Source organism: Sylvia atricapilla, chromosome 1 (genome assembly GCF_009819655.1).
Source record: "Sylvia atricapilla isolate bSylAtr1 chromosome 1, bSylAtr1.pri, whole genome shotgun sequence".
NCBI lineage: Eukaryota > Metazoa > Chordata > Aves > Passeriformes > Sylviidae > Sylvia > Sylvia atricapilla.
In genome coordinates, this window is record NC_089140.1 from 88,574,940 (window position 1) to 88,598,007 (window position 23,068).

Here is a 23,068-nt window from a genome sequence, read left to right on the forward strand (position 1 = left end):
GTACCAGGCAGCTGCTTGCTCGCTCACTCCTCCCTCAGGGTGAGCAGAATTGGAAAGGAAAGGTGAGCCTTGCCTTGTAGGTTGAGATAAGAATAGCTCAATAACTGCAACAAAATAATCTAACTCCATATCATAACCAAAATAAACCTTTGTGTACCACATCATATTCCTTCTGCCTCTCCTCCTAACTCTGATGCAACTCTCCTGCAACCCCCAAGCTAATGTAAAAATAAAGCAGTAGTAGCAATTATCACCCCTGTCATTAATGCTTAGACCTTCGGAAAGTCTCCAGGAATTAGATCATAGGAGGCTAAATGACTCACTAAGGCACTGAAAACTAAGTGTTTTACAGCAATTAAAAGTAGCAGGAAAAAGTAAAGTCCCATACACAAACTCATGCCAGCTCACAATAGATATCTATATAACAAGTTACATTGCATATTATGTACTACAGGCAATAATGACATGCACCTGACAGTATGCACCTGAATTTTGAAGATAATTATAAAATAACATTTGATAGCTTTATATTGCTACGGGCTTAACATTAAGAAGAAATTTCAAGGCATATTAAGTATGACATAAGCCATGAGCATATTTGCCATTTTAAATGGCAGTGCCATCAAAACTTCAAACTATTTTTAGAAAAATATCTTTCTTCCTCAAAATATAACAATTATGTAATGCAATGTCCCAGGCAGCCTGCTACAATGCACTTGATACTATGTAAGTATATCAGGCTGCTATTCTTGTCACAGCATCTGCAAAGATAATTTTTGGGTTTGTTACTGCAAACTACTTGATTGCCATTACACCTTATCTCAGCCAAGAGCAAATGGTGGTCTGTGTATATTAACGTTGCTTGGATCCTTTTTCTGTTTTTAATCAAGCATATGTTTTACATCAACCTGTAAATGACAGAAAGAACAGTGGATGGAAATATTTCTAAGCTACTCAGGTACCAAGAGGAAACAAAATCCTTCCTTAGAACAAGGGGTTGTTAATGGGCTAGTCAGAGACCCTCTGATGTGACATGCAGAGAGACCAGGTGGTCCTTATTTTACTTCTGACACACTTCACACCCTCCCTAAGTAACTTCTGTTTCAGAAGGGGACAGACTGGACATGGAAATAGCCCCAGTGGGCTCTAAAACAACCTTCACATATTGTAAATAAACATTATAATCTGCATTTTATATAAATACAATCTGAATATAATTTATATATATATATAATGTGCATATAGTTTACATTGGAGGACTAGTCCAAATTAGCTAATTCCTTAGCCAAGGGCACGGTTAATGTGAAACAGACAAGATGACACTTTATAAAGATGCAGAGGTCCTCAACATATTATCCTATGCCATTCAGCCATTATGACTAACACCCCCAAAGGCAGGAGATGCAGAAACCTCTTCCAGCAGTAAATGACATTAAGAAAACTCTCCAGAACAGAGTGCAGGAACAGGGAGCACTTAGGAACACAGTTCCTGGACAGAAATTGCCATTTGTCTCATCATTTGTAGACTACTTCTTGTAACAACCTGAACAATTTTCAGAGCGGAAACATTTAAACTGTCTCAGTTAAAACTCCCTGTATTGCTTGAGGCTTAAGGAATAAGTGCTTAACTAACAATAACTTAGAAATGATTTTTGAATTTTTAAACCTAAAAGGTTACACAAGAGCCAATGCACTTAAAGGACAATGCCCTGAATTTCCAACAACACTGCAAGCTGAACTTACCAGTTTGTTTGGATAACGTAAAACCACAGGCTGTACAGGAACCCCAGGAATAAATGCTCCTAGAAGGCACATATGATACATAATTAATTTATAGTGTATTTTGGTAGAGAAGAAATTTACTGCAGCAAGAAAAAAATATACAGCTAATGGACTGACAAGAAGTAGTTGATGGTGAAAAAAACAATCTGAAAGTAGCCTCCAAAGTAATCAAAAAAGCCAGCACTGGAGAATGACACTGTATATCCACCTTTTCAGCAGATAGGTAATTAAAAATGTTTGCTTACATTATTTAAATTATCCTCCATCACTTACTTATATTGTCATAAATACAAGTCAAAGCTTAGCACCAAATTCAGCTCAATAAATTAATAATAAAAAATAAACATACACAAGATGGTTAAATTAATTCATTCCTTGTGGTCAACAATATTTTTGGTGAAGACCTTAGGCTGTTATGTAAAAGAAGCTTTCTACTTCTATCTGAAAAAACAGTAATTTATAGGCTATTTATCATCTCTGAAATAACAGAATTAATGACACTTCTATTCTGTAGCCATGGGAAAACTAATAGTTATAATTTGAACTAGAGCTATATTGAACTGAAGCTATTATTCAGAAGCATTGCTTCACTTCATGGGAAAATTACAGTTCTGATCAATAATCAGCACAACTTCCATATCATTTGCTAAGCATTTTCTTGGTTTCTAATACCAAGAGTGGGTAAACATGATAACTATCTTGTTCAAGACTTCTATTAACATCTCTTTCTCTCATGAAGGAATTAAGTTTACTCAAAGTATGTTACTCTTGACAATTTACTAAGGTCTCCCTAATATTCCAAATAAAATTAAGAACTGAATAATTGAAGTACATTGCATTCCTAGCATAACATTTGCTTTACAAAATAACTGTTGAGACATAAAAGGAATAATTGTTTATGGAATATAAACATCTTTAAATGAAGGTGGTCTGTATAGAATCCCTAAAAGATCTGGATTGGTCTTCTGCTCAGTCTCAAAGAACAGTCTAAGCAACTGTTGAAATAATCCAAAGCTGACAAAAGCTGAGTGGCAGACAACACCACTACCATTTAAACACAAAACAACGAAAATGTGTAGTAAGAAGCATAGGCCATGTTAGTAGAATGGGAAAAGGCATCCTAACTTGAAAAGAAACCTAAAGGAATCTGATATAAGTGAGGAATTTTGAGGCAAAGTATTTCTGGGAGGCTGGATGGATACAGAAGCAGGTTTTAGCAGGAGAAGTGAAACAGTCAGGAAAAGTGAGAGGCAGACAGCAGCATGTACTAGACCAGAGCTGAGGAAGATAGAGTGAGAATGGTAAGGATTAAATACATGGTGCCTGGAATGTCTATGGCACAGAGAGGCCAGGAAATCAGGGCTTCCTCACATGAAGGATTCAAGATAGCTTTCAAAGCACGGTCAGGATGGAGGTGGAGAGAGAAGGAAAGCCAAGAGCTACAGAAGTGGATGTTTTCCTAATCACCATTCATTCATCGAAAAAGGTAAAAGCTGAGAGAAAAGTCTGAGATTCCTCCAGCCAAACGAATCAGTGCAAGGAACCACAGTGCCTACTCACTGCCTGATATTCTGAGTGATATTTAAATTGCAAGCCAAACAAAATACAAGACACACAGTAAGACCAGAAACTAGGCAGTCAAAAGGCACATGCACAACTGCCTTGCTCACTGAAGCTTCTTCATTGACCATCTCCCTACCTACATGATAAAGGCAAATTTGTATTAAAGGTTAGTGGTTTACTGCAGGACTGGCATTTCTCCCTACTGGAAATGCAGTTTCCAGCTGTAGAAATGTTCAGTGTTACAGCCTTTACTAATCTGATAACCTAAAAGGGTGATATTACTGAAAGGAGCTTAAAACATAAATATTTCATTAAAAATTAAGGCAGCAGCAAATATCTAAATGCTGCATGACAGACCCAAAATAGGAAATGGAGGGGGGCAAGAAAAAAAGAAAAGGCAAAAAGACACAACAGACTTAAACCCAGGAAGAAACATTGCTCCTCCAGCTCATATGCATCTCAGAAGCCAAGAAAAAATCTGAATTATTGAAATTGTTTTATTCAATGGTAGAATTACAATCTTCCTGTAGCATCAGAAAATTTATATATTCCAATTTCACCCTACTGCAAAGTTTTTAACTCAACTTCTGTAACAGCAAGCAAATTAAAATGCAAGTGGTATTTCAGAAAATGAAGGTACAAGGACATTCTGTAGAGAACAGAGAAATGAGCATAATACCTACCAGGTTTGAATGTAATTAGACAGGATCGGTTTGTGCAAGTGCCCTCTGGGAATATCATTATCTTGAAGTAAAAAAAAAAAGTTGACTTTTAAGAACTATTTCAATGTGAACTTATTTATAAACACATCTTTTCAAAGCTGTTATTAACTGATTACAGCAAAAATGTTCTCAGGGAAAAACAGTTCACCTAGAACAAAGAAATAAAAGGTACTAAATATGTCAAATAAAGTTCTATTTTAACAGGAAAAATATTTTTCTTTATTTATCTGTAATTTTGCCTCTTTCTTGCCCTCCAATAATAATTCAATTTATTGGAACACTGACAGTGACCAGAAACATTTGAGTATTTTCACCAAAGACTTTGGTGCTGGCAAAAGCATCGTAGTCTGTTTTGTTCTAGAACAAAATTCCTGCTCCCAGGTTACCTGCTTACAGACTATGAAAAGACAGTTATTTTCTCTTTGCTATTACTTGGCACGTGCACAGATGCCCAAATGACAGACTGAAAATACCTGAACAGAATTCTAAAAAAAAGAGCAAAAAATCTTTAAGTTGAACCAATTCAGCAGAAGCAGGTAGACTGTACAAAAACAAACAACCCCCACCAAAACCATACCATAAGGGGAAAAAAAACAATGGACTATAATTAACATTACTAGTTTTATTGCCCACTCTGTCCCTAGCTTGCTTTGATTACTTGTCACACTGTTTATAGATGTTTATAACGTTCTTGCAGTCCAGTATGCACAAGGATACCCACTTTTAGCAGCAGTAATCTCATAAACATACAGCACCCTAATCTCAAAAAAATCAAATTTGCCAGATGCTTCTAGGAATCAGAGGTCTCAAATAGTCATCCTTTCCTTCCTGTTACTCTCTTCCAAGGCACATTTCAAACAGTCACCTTTTAGGTACAGAAAAAAACCCTGAGCCACTTATTTTATCCATGCTTTTATCACGTGCTTTAATGGAGGTGGTTATTGGAACATCCAAATTTTTTGGGCTGCCTTGCCCAGTATCACAGCTCTGACAACGGCAGTGCCAAAATCTTGTGAAGGGTGAGAACACACAGTACTTCTCCAAGGTATTCTGCTGAGCACTTCAATTTTTTTCTTCTTAGAGGACTTCCTCACCCACTGTGGTCTGTCCATTTAGTATCACTTAAGAGCTGTCTAGCCATGTACTCACCCAGTTTCCCTTGAAAGACAACACAGTGAGAGACAGATCAGAATCTTAAATTTTATCTTCTAGGACGAGGAGGGAGTGGGGGAAATTTCACACACCTCCCCCACCCCCAGCCCAAACCATCTAAAGCCACCCACAATGAAAAAAGTAGGCTGCATATCCAAAGCCTGGAAACACCAAATACCATCTCTTACAGCGTAGCAGAATACAGTACCTGTGGCCATTTACCACCAGACTGGGCACGCCTCTTTATCTCTTCAACAGTTTTCCTGCGAGAATCCTGGTCTGCCCGAGATACAAACACTGGTCGGATATATTTGATCAGAGCTGAAGAGGAGAGAAAACAAAAACAAGTACCAACCTTTATTTTCCCTATGTTTGAAAAAGACCCCCTCTCCCCATTAGTCCTCTGGACAAACATTTTTATATAGAAGAACATAACTACTTTAGTACATTACACTGCAAAATCAAATACTCAGCTGAATTACTGTAGTTTTGTTGAAATATTTTCATAAGTTTCTGTGTGGAAAAATGATTTCAGCATTTTGCACTTTTTCAGTTTCTAATAGATTAATATATAGAACATAGATAATGTAAAACATGATGGTACATATTATGCAGTTTTCTGCAACAATGCAGCTGTGGCTGTCTATAGGCCATTTCCTCCTTCCACAAAAATCACAAAATCTGTAGTCACTCCCAACCTAGCAAAGCAGCTGGAATCTCCCTGCTATGTAAGTGCCTGCAAAAGACATCCTGTCAGTCAACAACCTGTCTCGGTCTTTAGAGCTTTTGTCTTCTATGACAGCTCAGCTCCACTACAGGTACACCAAAGATGTTATATATACACTGATGTTATTTCTTGTGAAGAATCAGTGTCAACAGAAGCATGTTCATTTTCTCAGCTGTCACTTGTTTTCCTGTTCCTCATACCAGATGAATTAGATCTCAGACATCCTCTTCCTGGCTCAGTGGGAAACCTCTTGTACATAGCCAGACACAAAATGAACATGAGCAAAAATCAGAAATCAATCCACAAGATACTCTCCATGCATGTCTGTCAAAAGGACGCCAAAGAAATCTTTCAAAACAATAAGCCCATAGAGCTCTTTTGCAGTGTCCAAAAGCACTACAAGAGAAGCACCTTAAAATGTAGTGCTTCAGGCCTTTATTTAAGCAGGTTGTCGTTAAAAACCTTTCAATAATTTTTGTATCATGTAATCTTATTGAAGGTTCAAGAGTCACTAAAACATTAGCTACTCTACTTGCCCTAGATACAGTTTTCATTTTTCTAGCCACTGTGAGAGGAGTTCACTGACACCGTATAATCTGCTTTTGTCCAGGATAGACTTGCTACATTAACGGATCAGCCAGTGCTTAAAGTGTGAAGAAAACACAGTGTAAGGAATTACAGCCCTGTACTCAGCAAAACCTGCTGGTTATGGTGTTATTCCACTGGAAGTTTAGCCACCAACTCATCAAAATCCTTCAATTCTGAGAAACTAACATGTCGAACCTTACAGCAAGTTTTTAAACATTTAAACAGCCTCAGAAATGTTACTTCTATCCCACAAGTTGCCACAGCTCAGGAGACAGTGGATCAGAAAAGTTACCTTACTCTTATACTTTTTCCTACATGCTTGCTCTTAGACAATATCTATAGAACAATGCTTGTCAGGGGAGCAAAAATCATCTTTGGCCAGCTAGGGTTACTGCCAAGACAAGGCAAAAACAAACAAGAAATCCCCCAAACAAACCACAACCAGACTGACACACAAAGAATAGGAAACCCCCCCTCACAAACACAGAACAAGCAATAAAAATACCAAGGGAAACCATACTTGGTATCATAATTACGCCTTCTTAGTGATCCTACTCCTGATTTGCCCTACGGTTGCAAATTACTATTTGAAAGCAAAAACATTCTAAAGCAAAGGAAAGTAAAAAATCCAACACCCCCAGCCTTCACTTGGAAGTTTCTTTTACATTAGTCCCAAACAACGACATTTAGGTTACTTCAGGCCAAAGAATGAATAAGAGAATTCCAGAATTCCCAGGCTCTTTTCTGAGGCCATGCTCCAAGCAGGGTCTTATCTATAACGCATGAAACTAAACAAGCAGACACAGCAGACAGACTTTTCTTTGGGCAGTGTGATAGAAAACATGAGACTACACTGACGCCATCTCTATCTGAAAACTGTACAGGCAAATAGTGCAAACCTGGGAACTTTACTGTTACAACCTTTCCTACAGCAAGCTACTATAATGTTACTAAGTTCCAGAAGAACACAAGGTGAGTTATCTTTCAAATGGCCATTATCACAAACAGCAACATACCCTTGTGCAAAGAAAAACTAGTATGGTATGCTGAAAGACAGAGGCAACTGAAATCTTAGCTTCCTATGGATGTGTCCTGCCTGTTGAATTAGTCTATTAGAGTGGTTATACTAAGCCTTACTTCCTTAGACATTGGACTAAAAAGCTGACAGAATTCTTGTTTTAATATTAAACAGTAACTGAAGATCCTGTGAGACACCAGCTACCATGCCCTTAGTGGTTAATCCAACAATTTAAGTGAACTTGAAACTCTCAGCCACCAGTAAAAAGTTGAAAATACACACCAAGGGAAGTCTGACTCTGTAGTCTTTTCTTAACCACTTCTGAAAACAGACCACAAGTCTATGCAGACCTTTACTCTCACCACATATTTTCATGTTCAGTAAACACACAAATCTTAAAATTCAAAGGCTGTACCAATCTGATCTGTGCAAGGAAGTCAGGAGCAGGGCCAAAGGTCTGTAAAGAAAAGCTAAGAAACATACCAAATAGGCAGCCAAGATGAGACTGGGGTCAGAAGTCAAGTTGAAACACAGGGAGACAGTACTTAAGGTAGTGTGAGATGCAAGGAATAGGCAGGGACTATTAGGGCAAACAGGGCAAAGTCAGACCAAAAGTGAATGCATAAAATGCTCCAGACAGCTGGCATACTAAGCAACTAAAGGAAACAAGCAGAACTCTGCAACATATTCAATAAACATAACATAATCATACCCTTCTCTGCTCAGCAATTTAACTGTCCAAGACTAGCTGTAACCAGATAATGAAGACCACAGCTCAAGTGTTCAGAGATCCTGAAAAATGCGCTTGCCCAGCTCCTCTCACTCCACTAAAAGCACCTTTGAATTATCAGATCTAGTGGGCAACAACAGACAATCCATCAATTCACAAAATTGATCTTGTGAGTGTCATTATTCCAGCTTTTTCTCTATTAATGTCAGTCCTATCCCATCTAGTCACTCTCATTCCCAATTTCAGATCATACAAGGAGTCCTGAGGACAGCTGACATGCTGTATTCTATCTTCTTAGGCAGGTACCTGCAATTTAAATAGTGCTGCCAGTAAATCATTAAAACCTCTGCCTCTCAGGGCAGCCAGAATGCCAGATAGTCTAACTGAAAGTTGCTCAAAACAGCGTTTTTATAGAGAGCCTGCAAAAACTCAGTATTGCTTTAATTAATAGCAGGGTGGCAGCTCCAACTGATTTCAGAATCGTAACTCCCATTCAATCAATTTCAGCATCAGCTCAATGCATAAACAAACCCCATTTTTTTTCCTGATAAGCTGAACACATACAGTTGGTGTCTTTGAACTTCTTAAGACAACAGCAGGGAAAAAATTATTTTCCCTGTCTCTTTGCAGGCAACTACGTGTGAGGAAACCTTGTTTTAACTCAAGACACCAAGAGCTGTGAAACACAAAACAGCAGAAAGTATTGTAGCAAACCGTTTATACTGGCAACATCACCGCTGGTTCTACAAGGCATTAGAGAACACAAAAAGCTATGGAACAGCAACGTGGCACTACATTCAACTCTTCAAAAATGTATCCATACACACATTTTTTGAGTGGGTGGTTACATTTTCACCACTGTAGAATCAGCAACAAACAAAGTGACAGCTGCAAAAGTAGAGAATGCTGAAGTTGAGGCTTTCACATGGCCTCTCTTCAAAACAAAACAAAACCCCATCACTACATTCCATGACACTCTAAGGGAATCCTACAGAGGCACTACAACTGACTCTGCTTGCCTTTAACATGGAGGTAAGCTGTACAAGTAGGCTCCAGTGGGATATCCATTTACAGTATTTACTGCACAGCTTTCTTCCAGTATGGAAAAAATACAATTATTTTTCTAATAGCAGTGGCCATGTTGTGCATTCTGTACTTAGGGGTACAAAACCCATGAAAGATGAAGGTTGGAAAACAATATCGTGGGCTTAGTTTTCAAGAGTTGCCTTACTCAAATGTACACACTCACAAAGTTCTGAACTCACAACTTTTCCAATGAAGTAACATCTAATATGAAAACTGCCCTTTTCTGTAGAGAAAAGAAGAAATAAAATCTGCAAGCAGCTCAAAAGTCTTCTGAAAGTTACAGGGGAAGAAAACCATTAAGGTTCTAGATTACAATTACTTCCTGTGTACATGGACACAGAGACCTTAAAAATGGAAAAACTCAAGAACACACAGGCACCAAATACACTAAGTTTATCAAGGCACAAAACTCAATTTAACCAAAATTAGGATCTTTTGGACTTGGAATTACACTGTTTTTACAAAAGAAGTGTTATTATAATCATGATACTCTATAAGAGATTTGTAAAGCTGGTGGTAGTATCTTATAATATATATATATATATGTATACTTAGAACTAATATTTATATACTTATTTGACTCAAGTCTGAATCAACCACTGAAGACAAATGTCAAGAACAACTTCTCCAAGTTGGACTAAAGGCATATCAGAGGGACCACCTGAAAGCATGCCAAGTATTCATGGGATAGAGGCAGTATTAATGGGAAAGTTCTCCTCTCCCCTACTTCCAAAGAGAAAGGCAGGAAACAATGCAGCCTATAGGACAAGGAAAGTCAGTAGTGGGTACTGTAAGTAAATAATTTGCGTCCTCTTTAGCTTTAATAGAAGTAAACTCTGTGGTCTTTGGGTTGGTCTTTCAAAATGTCACCTACTCCCTTTAAGGACTTCTTGAGGGACAAAGGCTATTTTTTAACTCAGAGATTGTTGTTTGCTGTCATGTATCATACAATACCTGTATGAGGACATGGTTTTATGTTTTAGCTTACTGTCTCCAATCCAAAATGTATTTAAGGCAGGCAACAGTGTTGGCTTGAAGATTTCCTACACACTGCGGTCTGTAACTTCAATAAATGATATTAACCAGTGATGCTGGTTTAAGTATTCCACCATCAGTTTAAATGAGAAGTAATTTTTACAGAATTTTCCAGGACTCCAAGCCAAACGATAAACACATACCTATAATACACAGGTGACAATGCAAGTGTTATAAGTCTCTCTGAGAGAGCTTTTGTGAGACTGAAATCTTGCAGGACCATCCGGGTGCCCACAATCTGAAGGAAACATTGACTTTTGAAACAGAGGGTTTTAAAGAAGATGAAATGGATAAGCTTGGCAACAATTTCAAGATGCTCCTCAGAAATGGGGAGTTCAAGTGTGTACTCAAGGCAGGCTACAATACAGCATAGCATGTCGGCATTCATCTTCGTGACCTCAGTGCTTATGCCCCCAATTTAGAGTGTATAAAAGTGAAGAGATCTGTAATGCCTCCACCTTAGAACAGATTTTTCCATAAGGAGGTTAAAGACTCTTTTAGTGAATCTCAGAAGCATTTAAATACAAGATTCTCACAGAAGAATTACGAGTCTACCACAATTCTCTTCCTTGTGTGTTTTGGAAAGGGTGGGGGGCACTTGGGATGCAGGACTAAAGGACTAGGTCGCACAACAGAGCTGGTGGGTCATTTGACACCTTTTAAATTTTGAGATGAAAACCTTCCCAGCTACCCAAGCATAAATACTTTCCCCTGAATTACTTATTCTCATCTTTTAGTCATGATGCTTGAGAAAGGCCTATAATGCACTTTCAAAAAATGAGCTTGAACAAAATTCACAACTTTACTAGATGTGGAAAAAACCATCTACAACAGAATTGATGGTTTTATAGTATGATTCTCCCATTCTCTGTAGGTCTGCTGTATTCTGCCAAACACAAATTACCTCCTTCTCCTTTATAAACTTAAGGTAACATATCATCCTGTACATTTCACAGGTACCAACTCACTCTCCTTTTCAGAGAGTGGTGTTAGATTTGTTAAGAAGTTGCCTAAAGTTTAAACTGCCTTTTCAATCATATTTAGTTTCTAAAAGTTCATACCACTGAAAATGTTCAAATCATAAAAGTGGTCCAAAGTCCCCATCAGTTCATATTTACTGATAAATCCCTTTTCTTTCTTACTGAAGCATTTCTGCAGCAGGACCAATCATTTCAGGAATGAAAACCTACTTTTATCCAGGATGTTTCAACAGCCAAAAATAAGACAGTGAAGTGTAAATATCCAGAATTTATGCACAAATCTTCTCCTGACTTGAAGTGGGATTCAGTAGACAAAACAGTAAAGTTTAAGGATCTGTACTGATGAATTGATCTGATGTCTTCAGACCATGTAAGCTATAATAGATTCCTACATGTCATTTTCCCACTGTAAGATTTAAGTGGTCGAGCAAAGTTCACATCTCCAATCTACCAAAACCCTGGGAAGTCACTGTGTAGAAATATGCATCTTCCTTCAGCATCAGGACATATTCCATCTGTTTGGCATTCTCTACTTTTCAGATACAGATTTTTTTTTTATGATCATTGAAATACTGTTTATATTTGGGCAAGCAGTTCCTTCCCAGAGTTTGTTAACCTTGTGTGTGTGCCAAATTGATAATTTTCTTCACTACTGACCACTGACTGAAGAGTTCATAACTCTTCTCCCAGAACCAAAAAGGCATTTTTTAATCTGGTTTTCTTTGTTTCCCTAAAAAGGATGAAGATATCTGTAAGAGTCACAAGATGTAAGTCTGCTTCTGAAATTGGACTTTGCAAACCAGGAGAGCTGCCTTCAAGTTGGACAGCAATAAAACTCTCATACACAAACACAGTTGTGGAGTACTTTCAATCCCATAAAGAACAGGCTTTTAATCACCTAGACTTTCAAGTGAATCAGAAGCTTAATATTCCATGACTGGCAAACTAAGGGTACAATAATATAGGCAGCAGTTCCAGAAATATATTAAAGTACTTGCAGAACCAATCTCAGTAACCATTTAGCAATCAGATAATTTTCTGCCTGCTAAAGCACCTGATCTCTCTGGTATACAACGTACAATGTCTCAATAAACACTGTCATTACATCAAAAAGCCAATTTACTAACATCATACTTGAATATATTGGATGAGGACGTAGTCTTCAACCAAAGTCCTCATCCTTGGAAATTACCTTTAAATTTCCACTTCATTTTTTATGTGTTTAAGTCTGCTCAAATAGTTAAATGAATGTACTTAATTCAAAGCTTCCCAGAAGATTCAGAGTAACTGTTAACAAGACCCAAGGATAACAAGGTTAGGATTATCAATGATTGTCTCCAAAACCTTACTGAAGATGGTGTACCAAGCTTCCAAGACCTAATAAACTGAAGAACACATACCACAATTCTGATCTCTCTGGGACAGATTCTGGATGAATGTTTAGAGTGTTGACAATTCACCAGGCAATCCAATGAAAACATGAGCATATTATCACATAAGCACAAGAGAAGTATCAGTGGTCCAACAACATGAAATGCATTTTTTCAGTGTGTGTGCATGTAGATGGGTGTAACATTGGGATTAAAATACAAGATCACAGGAGACGATAGTCAGCACTATCTGCTTCGCAGAAAGCTCTTCTCAAAGCAGTAATAGAGATAAACAAATCACAGTTTTACTGGAAAGTTCTCTCCAATTTTTTAGCCAAACTAATGAATAAAGTGATTACTACTACCTCCCTCTCAAGGTCCATTTACTTAAATAACACAAACTGCTATAATTAATGTTGCTCATATAAAAATCCAGCCCTAAAAACAAAAATGGTTTTTGAACTCTCAATCTCAGTTACAACCTTTGGTATGCCTGCCTCACTTCTGTAGCATTTTTGTACCCTTCACAAGTGACTACATAACTTCTGTGGCTATACAGTATAAAGCAAATGCAGCTATGCAAGACAAAACATTCATTTATTTGACTGCACTCTACATTCCAGTAATATTCCATCAGATCACATCATGTTCTCTTTTTCTGTAACTGGTTTTATCCACACATGAATTAAATGAAGTGAATAATTATTAAAATGTACTGTAGGAAGTCTAGACTTTCAATAAAATCATGTAAAAGTCATCTCAAAATTAAATTAGATACGAGAAAATCGTTTGATCTACTCGATACACATTATTTGTATTACATTTAGGGGAACTACAATCTCCATATCCCTACAGATTCTCCTGGTTCCCACTGAATCTACTACATGGGATACTTACATAGCCATTATAGCATTGTCAAGTGCCATTCTGCCATTTTATCACATAGCAGTAGCACAACACAGACTGGAGTTACCTCATTTAATTTGGGTCCTCCAGACAGACCACCCTCAAGTCAAAGGGAGCTCCACACAGACTATTTTTATTTTGCTGAGCCAGCAATTATTAAACAGTCAACTGAGTCATCTGAGAAAGAAGATAAATCAGCCCCTGCTTCTATGTCTGGACTGCTCCTAAGGCCCAGGTTGGCCTGGATACACCTATGCTGTACAGGACTGCCAACATATTGTCTCACAACAGTATCTTCTTTCAGTACTGAACAAGAGAGTTCAATTTCCTTTTGTTTTCACACTATGCTTGTTTGCATACACTTGTTTCCAAAAACACATGCTTGCCTGAGCCCTTTTTCTTTTTGTTCAAAGTAGCTATTCATTTTTACATAGATTTTTCACTGCCACAAATTTCTAAATATCATTAGTTTAGAAATTATTGAAATGAAATCAAGATAGAACTACAGATCTGGCCTCAATTTTACATCATACAGGCAGGCCCTTATATTACAAGATTCCTCAAATGAAAATTCCATATCTAACCACTTACCCTTTGTGGCCATATCTCAGCTTCTGCTTTCAAATACGACTGCAAAAACACATTGTCTAATTAAATTTTAGAAGGATGTCAGCACCAACAGCCTGATTCCACTTAGTTGCAAAGGAACTCAAAGCTTTTGTTTAGCCTTTTACATTTAAGAGTCCTACCCATGGCCAAAGTAAAATCTTCTTTGATTTTACTACCCATAAAAATCTACGCAATGACCGACTGATATTCTTTGAACCTTGCTGGTTACTAGACACAAGATAGTGGGTTTCTCCAAAATGCTTCCACACAGACTTTGGTCCAAAGTCTACAAGCCCAAAAACTTACAGAATTTTTCGTCTGTCACAACTGCACCAAAAATTACAGGTGTCTCTGGAACATTTGCGAGAACTTACACAAATAATTCCAAATGTGCATTCAAGCACTACTGACTCACGCATCTGCTTTTCTCATGACTGAACTCAAATGCACAACAATCTGCTCTTGTGCTCATCTCTCACACTCTGCCTGAAACAAACTTACTGATGTGTGAAGGATTAGCAGCACTCCCTCAAGGCAGGGTAGCATTCAGAGCAGACCACATTCCTAAAACACATTTCTGGGAGGGCACTCCAGCTCGCACCAAGTCTTAGTAGACTTTCTCCCTAGCATCAGTCTTTGCTTCCATAGCCCCATCCTAATTTCCTTTTCCATCTGGCAGGTCTTAAAATGTTACAAGTTCACTGCAAATTAAACCATGAGTTCTGTAGGACTGCTTTGACTTCATAGAGGGATTCAACTTTGGAGAAAGTGGGAAAAGAACATTCCCCTCCCTGTCCTACCCCATTTTTTTCTATTGACATTCAGAGTACACCAGTAAAAAAACCCAACAATTCTCACCATATATTATAGCAAAATTTCCTTTCTATTTCAGTCTCTCTCATACACACCCAGTAAAGTTCGTAAGCAATCTTTTTTAGCTGTTCTTGAAAAATGAAGCATCTATCAACTTACTTCCCCAAACAGGAATATCTTTGCTTTCTGCTTTCATCACAATGGAGGCGAAGGTCATGGTTACTGGAATGGCATCAAAGTAGGAGGAGTGGGGAGCCACTGTTAATATTGCTGCTTCTGCTGGCAATGCCCGTCTGCCTTTTACATTTATCCAGTGGAATCCACCAGCAAGCCACATCATCCTCATTATTGCTTTCAGCAAAACATCCACTACCCTGTAAAGAGTTGAGAAAACAGTTATGTTGCCACAGGAACACCTAAAAATAATGAAATGAAAAATTACATGCGAGACAAAAGTTCAGATAGGATATGATGCTTAAAACAGAGCTGAAACAGTGCACATACTTTGTTCTTCTCTTTCTTAGCTGATTTAAAACCACTTTCAAAAATCACTTAAGATGCTGTTAAACTTCATTTTATACCTGATTCATTCTAGTCTCCAAGATTGGCATTTAGTTCATCCTTAATTTTAATTCAGACTATGATTGTCAAGTTTCTTCTACACAATGCCTAATAAAGTTTTCTAGTAACACCTAAAAAGCTCTAATAAATTGAGTCCTGAAATATGCTTTTAGGATATTGCCAGAATGCACTTATCCTGATTCTTGGTTTCAAGTTTACCCAAAAGGACTAGAGGACAAATGTAGCGCAGAGATTTTCAAATACAGGAAGGTCTACAGGATATGCATAAGAGCTCTGGAAGTATTTTACTTTCTTCCCTTTCCCAATCTTCTCCTAAAGTGATAAGGATTTTTTGATTTTTGTTTCTTGTGATTTTTTTTTTTTTTGTGGGGTGGGGAAGCTTTGGGGTTTTTTGTGGTGTTTTGTCTGCCTGCCTTTTTAAACTGTCTGACAGCCATGAAAAGAGAAACTTTGAACAAAGAGAGTACAAAAGTCAAACACCACAAATTGTAACACTCACAGGGATTGGGAGGCTGGAGCGCAGGGTAACACTGAAAATTGGATTAAATGGGTAAGGGAGAATCTAAAAAGATTCAAAATAACTGTATGCAAGACTGAAAGGAGCCAATTATTTCATTAGTTATTGTATTGATATCGCTCCAAAAGAAATGTAAAGTGACATGCCTCTATGGTTCTCAACCTCCTTCTCTCCTGTGATGCAAAACATAATCAGCTCTCTTCATGCTAGTGGCAGCCCCTAATTTTAAGGTGGTCCATAGAGGAGGTGATACATCCCTCCTTTCCTGCTCCTTAAATAGCAGTTTTCATGGATGGGAGGACACTGTCTTACATTCTACCTTAATTAGCATTGCAGTATCAAAGCAACCACAGACTTTTAGTAAGCACCAAAGTAAGGGGTAAGCCCTCGGGGAATCAACACAAGTTTTGTCAGTTCATCACGGAGTAGAAGACAATGGGGTGAAGCAGTTTAAAACAACTATTGAGAATATGAAATCTGGGCACATTCCATAGAGCCAATCTTCATGACTAGAAGTTGACATTACAGGAATAAATGCAATTGAAGGTGTCACAACAAAGCTTCAATAAAGATAAGAAGCCAGAGATTACGAGAGTAATTCCTGGATCACCTGGCAAATCAAAGAGTTGAGGTGTTTCTAGTTTCCCACCTAAGGAAAGTATTCAACAATTTTTATATTTTTCTTTTGAAGAGAAAAGTAGATCTCTGAGACAGGTAGGAGGTGTTTCCCATCTCCTCTATTTCACACTGCTGAACTATATAATGATTCTCTCAGCATTTCAGCACATCAGAGACTCACTTTCGCCACCAGGAGAGGGGCTTTTCAAGCTCTTGCTCGTCAGATCCCATTGAAGCAATGAACGCAAATGGCCAGGCCAGCAACATCATAAAAGCAGCAAAAAAGAGTCGGATAGGAAACAGAGTCAAGGTCATGAAGGCAATCTGCAAAATAATAATAATAAAAAGAAGCATTAGTCCAACACAATTTCAGACTGAAAAGGTCAGTGATTCCCAGAAATTGATACCATTTCTTAAATTAAAAATATCTAATGCTAGAAACAGGAGAACACCATTCAATTCCAGATATGCCAGATAAGGTTAAAAAAAAGCACACTTTTCAATATCACAATAGCTGGGCAAAGATGAGTAACGAGGCATAGGGTGCTGTCTCATGTTGTGCTTAATCTGATGCATCTCCAGGCTGCTGTGGAAAGATTAATTCATATTCTTCTCTTCCCTGATGTAAATCTAGTCATCATGCAGCTCACTTTCCACTTCCTCTCACTTCCCAAAACAGCTCAACAACCAACTCACTTTGTAGGTGCACAAATCTGTAAATCTAGAGAACATGCAGCAGGAGAAAAGCCTAAGATACCAATTTCAAGCCCTAAGCTACCACCCCATTGCAGCTGGATTTGACATTGATGGTTCAGACTGGCACCATCATCTTGTAACAACCACGATCTCACTTTCCAGAACAGGACTCCAGTCTCTATGGACACTCTGCTTTAGTCTGCAGAACTGACACAAAAAGGATATTTTTTTCTTAGATGGGCTAGTTTCCCAGATGAACCAGTAAAACTTCACACACTACAATGGTCAGATGAGCATCAAAGTTACACCAAGTCACACAGCTCTGCATCCACAGACAAGGCCACCACATCTGGAAGCAAACAGAGGAGCATTCTGGAGATGAGAGCAGCTACCTTCTAAGTTTGTAAAATAAGAAGGACCAGCCACTAAGAAATAAGTGAAACAAAATGCAGGTGAGGACACAGACCTTTAGGATTCATATCTCCTCCTTTCCTCACAAGTCTTCTTCTACTCCAGGGCAAAGGTGAATGGTGGGTGACTGGTAGTGAGGTATTCCATCCCTTGACTCTATCAATCCTTTGTACCAAAGATCAATTTAGTGCCACGTCACAGAATGAAAGAAGAAGTTGCTGCCCTAATGCCATAAAAGATTCCATAAATGTGCAGAAAAGGCATCTTGGTCTTCCAGGGACAGCAGGGATAGTAATGGCCAGCAAGAAGCAAATGCACCAAATGTACAAGGTCTGGCTGTGACACCAGCCTCTTTTTAGCAGGCAGTAGTTCAGTAACTGTTCACACAAGAAATTTGGCAGGAGAGAAAAGTATGCCTACCTTCTGAAGAAGGTTAGGAATCAAGGAAGGTGCTAACATTTGAGAAGTAGTTCTGTCCATATCTACATTCAGACATCTTCCCAGGTAAGAAAGCTTCTATCCTTTACTACATAGTAAAGTATAGACACTACATATCTATACTTTACTACATAGTAAAACCTATGTACAGCAACCATGTCAGTGTCAGACAAAAAAAAAGGAGAAGATCCTCTCCCAATTGGCCACTGTCAGAGACCAGAAAACAGGAGATGTACACTCAGGCTCTGACCTTATGAGGACACTATTTTGATGATCACATTCCTACATATTTGGGATGTTCATAGAGACATGTCTTCCATTAAAATTATGAATTCTGTTCGGCAATAAGTAATATGTAAACACCTGTGTTTTGAGATACATTTAAAATCCCCTAAAGGTCCACCTGGAGATGTACTTTAGGGGTTCAGCTCACAACCAAAGAAATCTCAAGAGGGGGTTAACTACAGCTTATTTAACATTTGCTGGTCTACAGCATCAACTCAGTTTTTCAGAAGCTGCAGTGTATACTGTGAAAGACCTATGGACAGCTTGTAATGGAAGGCTGCCCTGGGAAACTGATCTCCATTCTTCCATCAGAAGGGCTTAAATCTGATATAAGGCAAGTCACTTAAACTAAATAGGTATCATATGTTCTTCTTGTTTAGAGAGACTGCATTCAGATTTAAGTATGACCTCACAATGAAGGTATAAAATATGAACTCAAGTTTCAAATTCTCCAAAATATCCGGTTCTACGTATCCAAGCACTGAGCAAGAGAAACACAGAGTACCTTTGTTTCTACTTCTCTAGGTCTGTTTCCTATCTTGAAAACCACTATCACAGCTCTCATGCACAGGGAAGTCGAAAAAATTCAAGTTGGAAATTACCAACACCATAAGAAAAAGCAGTAAAACCAGTTCCTTCCCAACAAAATTTCCATCACTTGTAACAAAGGAGCAGTCTTTGGGAAACTGAGTTTTACTGCGAAACAAAATACTATTTGACATAGTAAAGGTTTTGAATTTTTGTTACACATATCAGATAGAAATTACATCTTACTCCACACCTATACTCACTGTTATCATCCCTATAGCTCAACTCACCAAAGGCAGCAGTGAAGGACGTAGAAATTCACCCTCAACAATTAGACTCTCACTACCCACTTTCCCACTCGGCAAGTTCCCCAACAGACACATTCATGGAGGCAAATACAGGAGGAGAAATTTTCCTGTGCAGCTAAGCCAATCTAACAGATCACTGCTGTGAAAGAGTAGTCCGGCTCACTCTCTCCTCAATCCTTCCCTGGAGTCAGCTCTAGCACTTTTGTGAGCTAGCAATGAGCCAATATAGCTCATTAGTAAGAAAAAAAACACAGCCATCACAGCAAAAGAAAATAATCAGAACACAAAACCACGATGATATGCTGGTTTAATGAGCCAAATCAGCCCACCAAGGCACCAAATGAACACCAGCACTGGTAAAATAAAAGGGCCAGAAACACTGGAAAAAAGGAAAATGCCATTGTATCATATTTCGAAATAGCAGGGAAAAAAGCTACAGATGCTTAGTGACAGCTCCAGTAATGCTTCTGTCTGTTCTGCAGTGGTAACAAGAATCAAGAGCTTGGACTTACACGGCACCCAAAGGATGCTAGTATGAACAAAACCCATGGTTAATAAAATCATGCCTGCCTTTCTCCCAGAAAGAATCTTTTTATTATAGTACTGAAATAAAACAGGTAGCTTCAAAATGACTCCTACTTGTCACCCTCAGATCACAGTAAAATAGCCATCATTTCTACTGATGAGACTCTATTCTGAAATAGCCTTACTGCTTCTATGCTCTTGCAATCTCCCAGTTTTGATAAAGTCAATGAAAGATGACATGAACCGTTCCTTGATAGTCAAAAGGATTTTTTACTGTTGTTCCTTCTCCTTGTAATTGTTTCACCCTTTCACTTTCTACCTTTCTTTCACTCCTGCAGTCTCGGGCGGGAACATGCTAAAAAGCATCTACTTGGAGCTGCATTAATGAACAAAAAAACTAATCTAACCCCTTGCAGAGTGCAGGACGAGTTTGTAGCGAAGATAATGGGGCTATCTGGCAGGCCATCAGCAACAGACACCAGACCACCGGACAAAGGAGTCTTTGTTTCCCTGCCCCCTGGGTTCCCTACTTCTTCTACCTACATTCCTAACCTTCCTCGATAGCCTGTGCAGCCCCAGAACCCCCGTTAGATTCACAGGACAGAGAGAAAAGCCTGTGACACAATACATGCCTACAGCTGAACAGGAAGTGAGTTCAGCTGCAATAGCTCACACCGAGCTCTCCAAGGCGGCACAGAGGAGAATGCACACTTCTGTAATTCACCTGGGGGGCACTGCTTCTCAAGTGGAGCACTTCCACAGCTCTGCTTTAACAGCAGAGCACAACTGTCTCAAGCACAACTGTTAATCGATGAAAAGGCTGGAAAAACATGACTAAGGCAAAGAAAAAAAAAAAAATCTACCCAGTTCTGTATGCCGGCTTACGGGCTTTTTCCAGCATAAAACTGCAACAGTAAGACTGAAGGGAGGTTGGGTTAGAGAACTCTGCTGCCGTAGATCAGTCAAAGACTGCTTGCTTAAAAAGCACGTCCGAGACAGACTCTTTGGTGAGGAGCTGTTCCTTTGGCCTGTGCACTGTGACAAACTACAGGGTTTTAAACACGTCTCCTCATCTTCACTGGAAATATCAAATCCTTGAAATCCATTGGCAAAGCTCACATCTCATACCTAGGAACAGGGCAGTTCACGCAGAAAGCAAGCCTGTTCTACAACCAGTCACTTCTCTGACAAAGCACCTCAAGGTTTGTCAGGATTAACATCAGATCAGCAATGCTAGTAGCTCCTGTGAGACTCAATACTGCAAAAACTGTAAAACAGCCTGCCCTGCTCTCCCAGAAGTATTTTCAAAATTTCTTATAAATAAGCAGGTAGAAAGCAACATTAGTTGTTATAACTGGAGACAATCCTAGTCCATATGAACGAACATGTGCTATCACTGCTTCTCTCTGCTCCATGAAAGACTTTTACCTCATTAACTGCATATTAACCACGAACTCAGGAACAACGTATGGTAGATGGAAAGGAAATCTTTACAACCATGCAATTTATTGAGAAATATCTAGATGTAAACTAAATGAAGCAAATGGCACAAATCTTTTCTCCCTTTTCCAGCTCAAGCAACAATTTATGAGCAACTACTGAATACACACTGGGCAACTAAATAAAAAGTGAAAACCTTTTCTACTGGGGTGTGCTATAAATTCCTGGGCTGCCCGATATATAAGACGAGGCACATTCTGATGTTTTTTAAGTCAGGACATCCATATCTTGTGTTAAGCATCTGGGCAGCAACAGGGCAGTGCAACAACGAACTTCACTCAAACGCAAATCAAAGCTGGACCTAAAGCACCTTGACCCAAGAGGTTCAATATTAGCGAAGTATAATTTGCAATGTTAACAGGTACTGAAGGCTGGAAGGCTCCCAAAACAACAGCTTTATAAAACTGAAGTGATGGAAGTGGCAGAAATGGCCAGCCCCTCATTAGGTGAGCCTCTGACATTATGTCTTCCTCCAGCAAGTGACCCAGATCTTACCGAAAGCCTAAGACAAGGGCCATGCCCTCTGAATACCCAGCCACTTACTGCTCGCTGTGCGAAGCGAGGCAGAAGCACAGAGGGGGATAAAAAACCCCTTTAAACCAAACAATGAAATAAAAAGCCACGCAACTGCAAATCTGCATTTTAATACCGCTTCCTGTAGTCTCACCGCTACCTGCACAATACCTAAATTACGCCGCAGGGACTATTTGCCCAGGGGCAAAACTTCGGCTGCACTGGGACATCTCGGCCCCGGTTAATACCGACCTTACCTCGACGCTGAAAAAGCGGCTCCGCAGGGCTGCTCTCCCGCCCCCCCATTTAGGAAAAAAAAAAAGGAAAAAAAAAGGAAAAAAACAAAAAACAAAAAAACCGTGAAAACCAGAAAATCGAAAAAAACTCCCAAACCTCAGAAAGCCAACAAAACCCATAAAAACCCCCACAAGCAAACAAACCCCTCAACAGCTTTTTTTTTTTTTTTTTTTTTTTTCCCCTTTTAAGAAGGCACGGGAGCACAAGTTGAGGCGCACGCCCCGCAGCACAGCATCCCGGCCTCCCGCAGCCCCCGCCCGGGCACGGCGGCCCCCGGCAGCCGCCCCGCACACGCCCCGCGCCGCTGCCCGGCTCTGCCCGGCCCCTCCGGCTCACAAAGCACCGGCGGCGCGGAGCCCCCGCCCGCCGCAGGACGCGGCCCGGCGGCCGGTGCGCCGAGCGGACGCGCGGAAGGAGGCGGCGGCGGCGAGGAAGGGCGGCCCGGCGGCCGCACGCCCCTACCTTGGCTTTCTCCAGGGGGCTGAAGCGCAGCTGGTGCACGAAGGGGCTCCGCGGCGGCGGCCCGCGCTCCCGGCTGCCGCCCGCGCAGCATCCCCGGCCGCGGCCGCTCAACTTCATGGCGGGGCAGGACAACGGGCGGAGGCGGCGCGGGAGAGGGCGCGGGCCGCGAGCGGCGGCCGCCGGTCCCGGGTAGCGGCGGCGCCGGGCGGCAGCGCGGAGTGCGGGCGGCACCGGCGGCCGGAGCGCTCCCCGCCGATCGCCGGCCCCCGCCCTCCCGGCCGCCCGCGCATGCGCCCTGCGCGCCGGC

General features: G+C 39.9%; 1 protein-coding gene across 1 annotated transcript in view; it reads right to left on the reverse strand.

Annotated features, from left to right (window-relative positions):
* LPCAT1 (lysophosphatidylcholine acyltransferase 1) overlaps positions 1-22,964 on the reverse strand; it is a 62,809-nt gene extending 39,845 nt beyond the window's left edge. The window contains exons 1-6 of the mRNA XM_066327515.1: positions 22,762-22,964; positions 16,980-17,122; positions 15,241-15,455; positions 5,428-5,540; positions 4,029-4,089; positions 1,744-1,802 (exon numbers count right to left, since the gene is read on the reverse strand). Of these exons, the coding sequence (XP_066183612.1) occupies positions 1,744-1,802; positions 4,029-4,089; positions 5,428-5,540; positions 15,241-15,455; positions 16,980-17,122; positions 22,762-22,878 (708 nt within the window). The 5' untranslated portion in view covers positions 22,879-22,964. The remainder of the gene's footprint in view (positions 1-1,743; positions 1,803-4,028; positions 4,090-5,427; positions 5,541-15,240; positions 15,456-16,979; positions 17,123-22,761) is intronic.
* Positions 22,965-23,068: the final 104 nt, after the last annotated feature.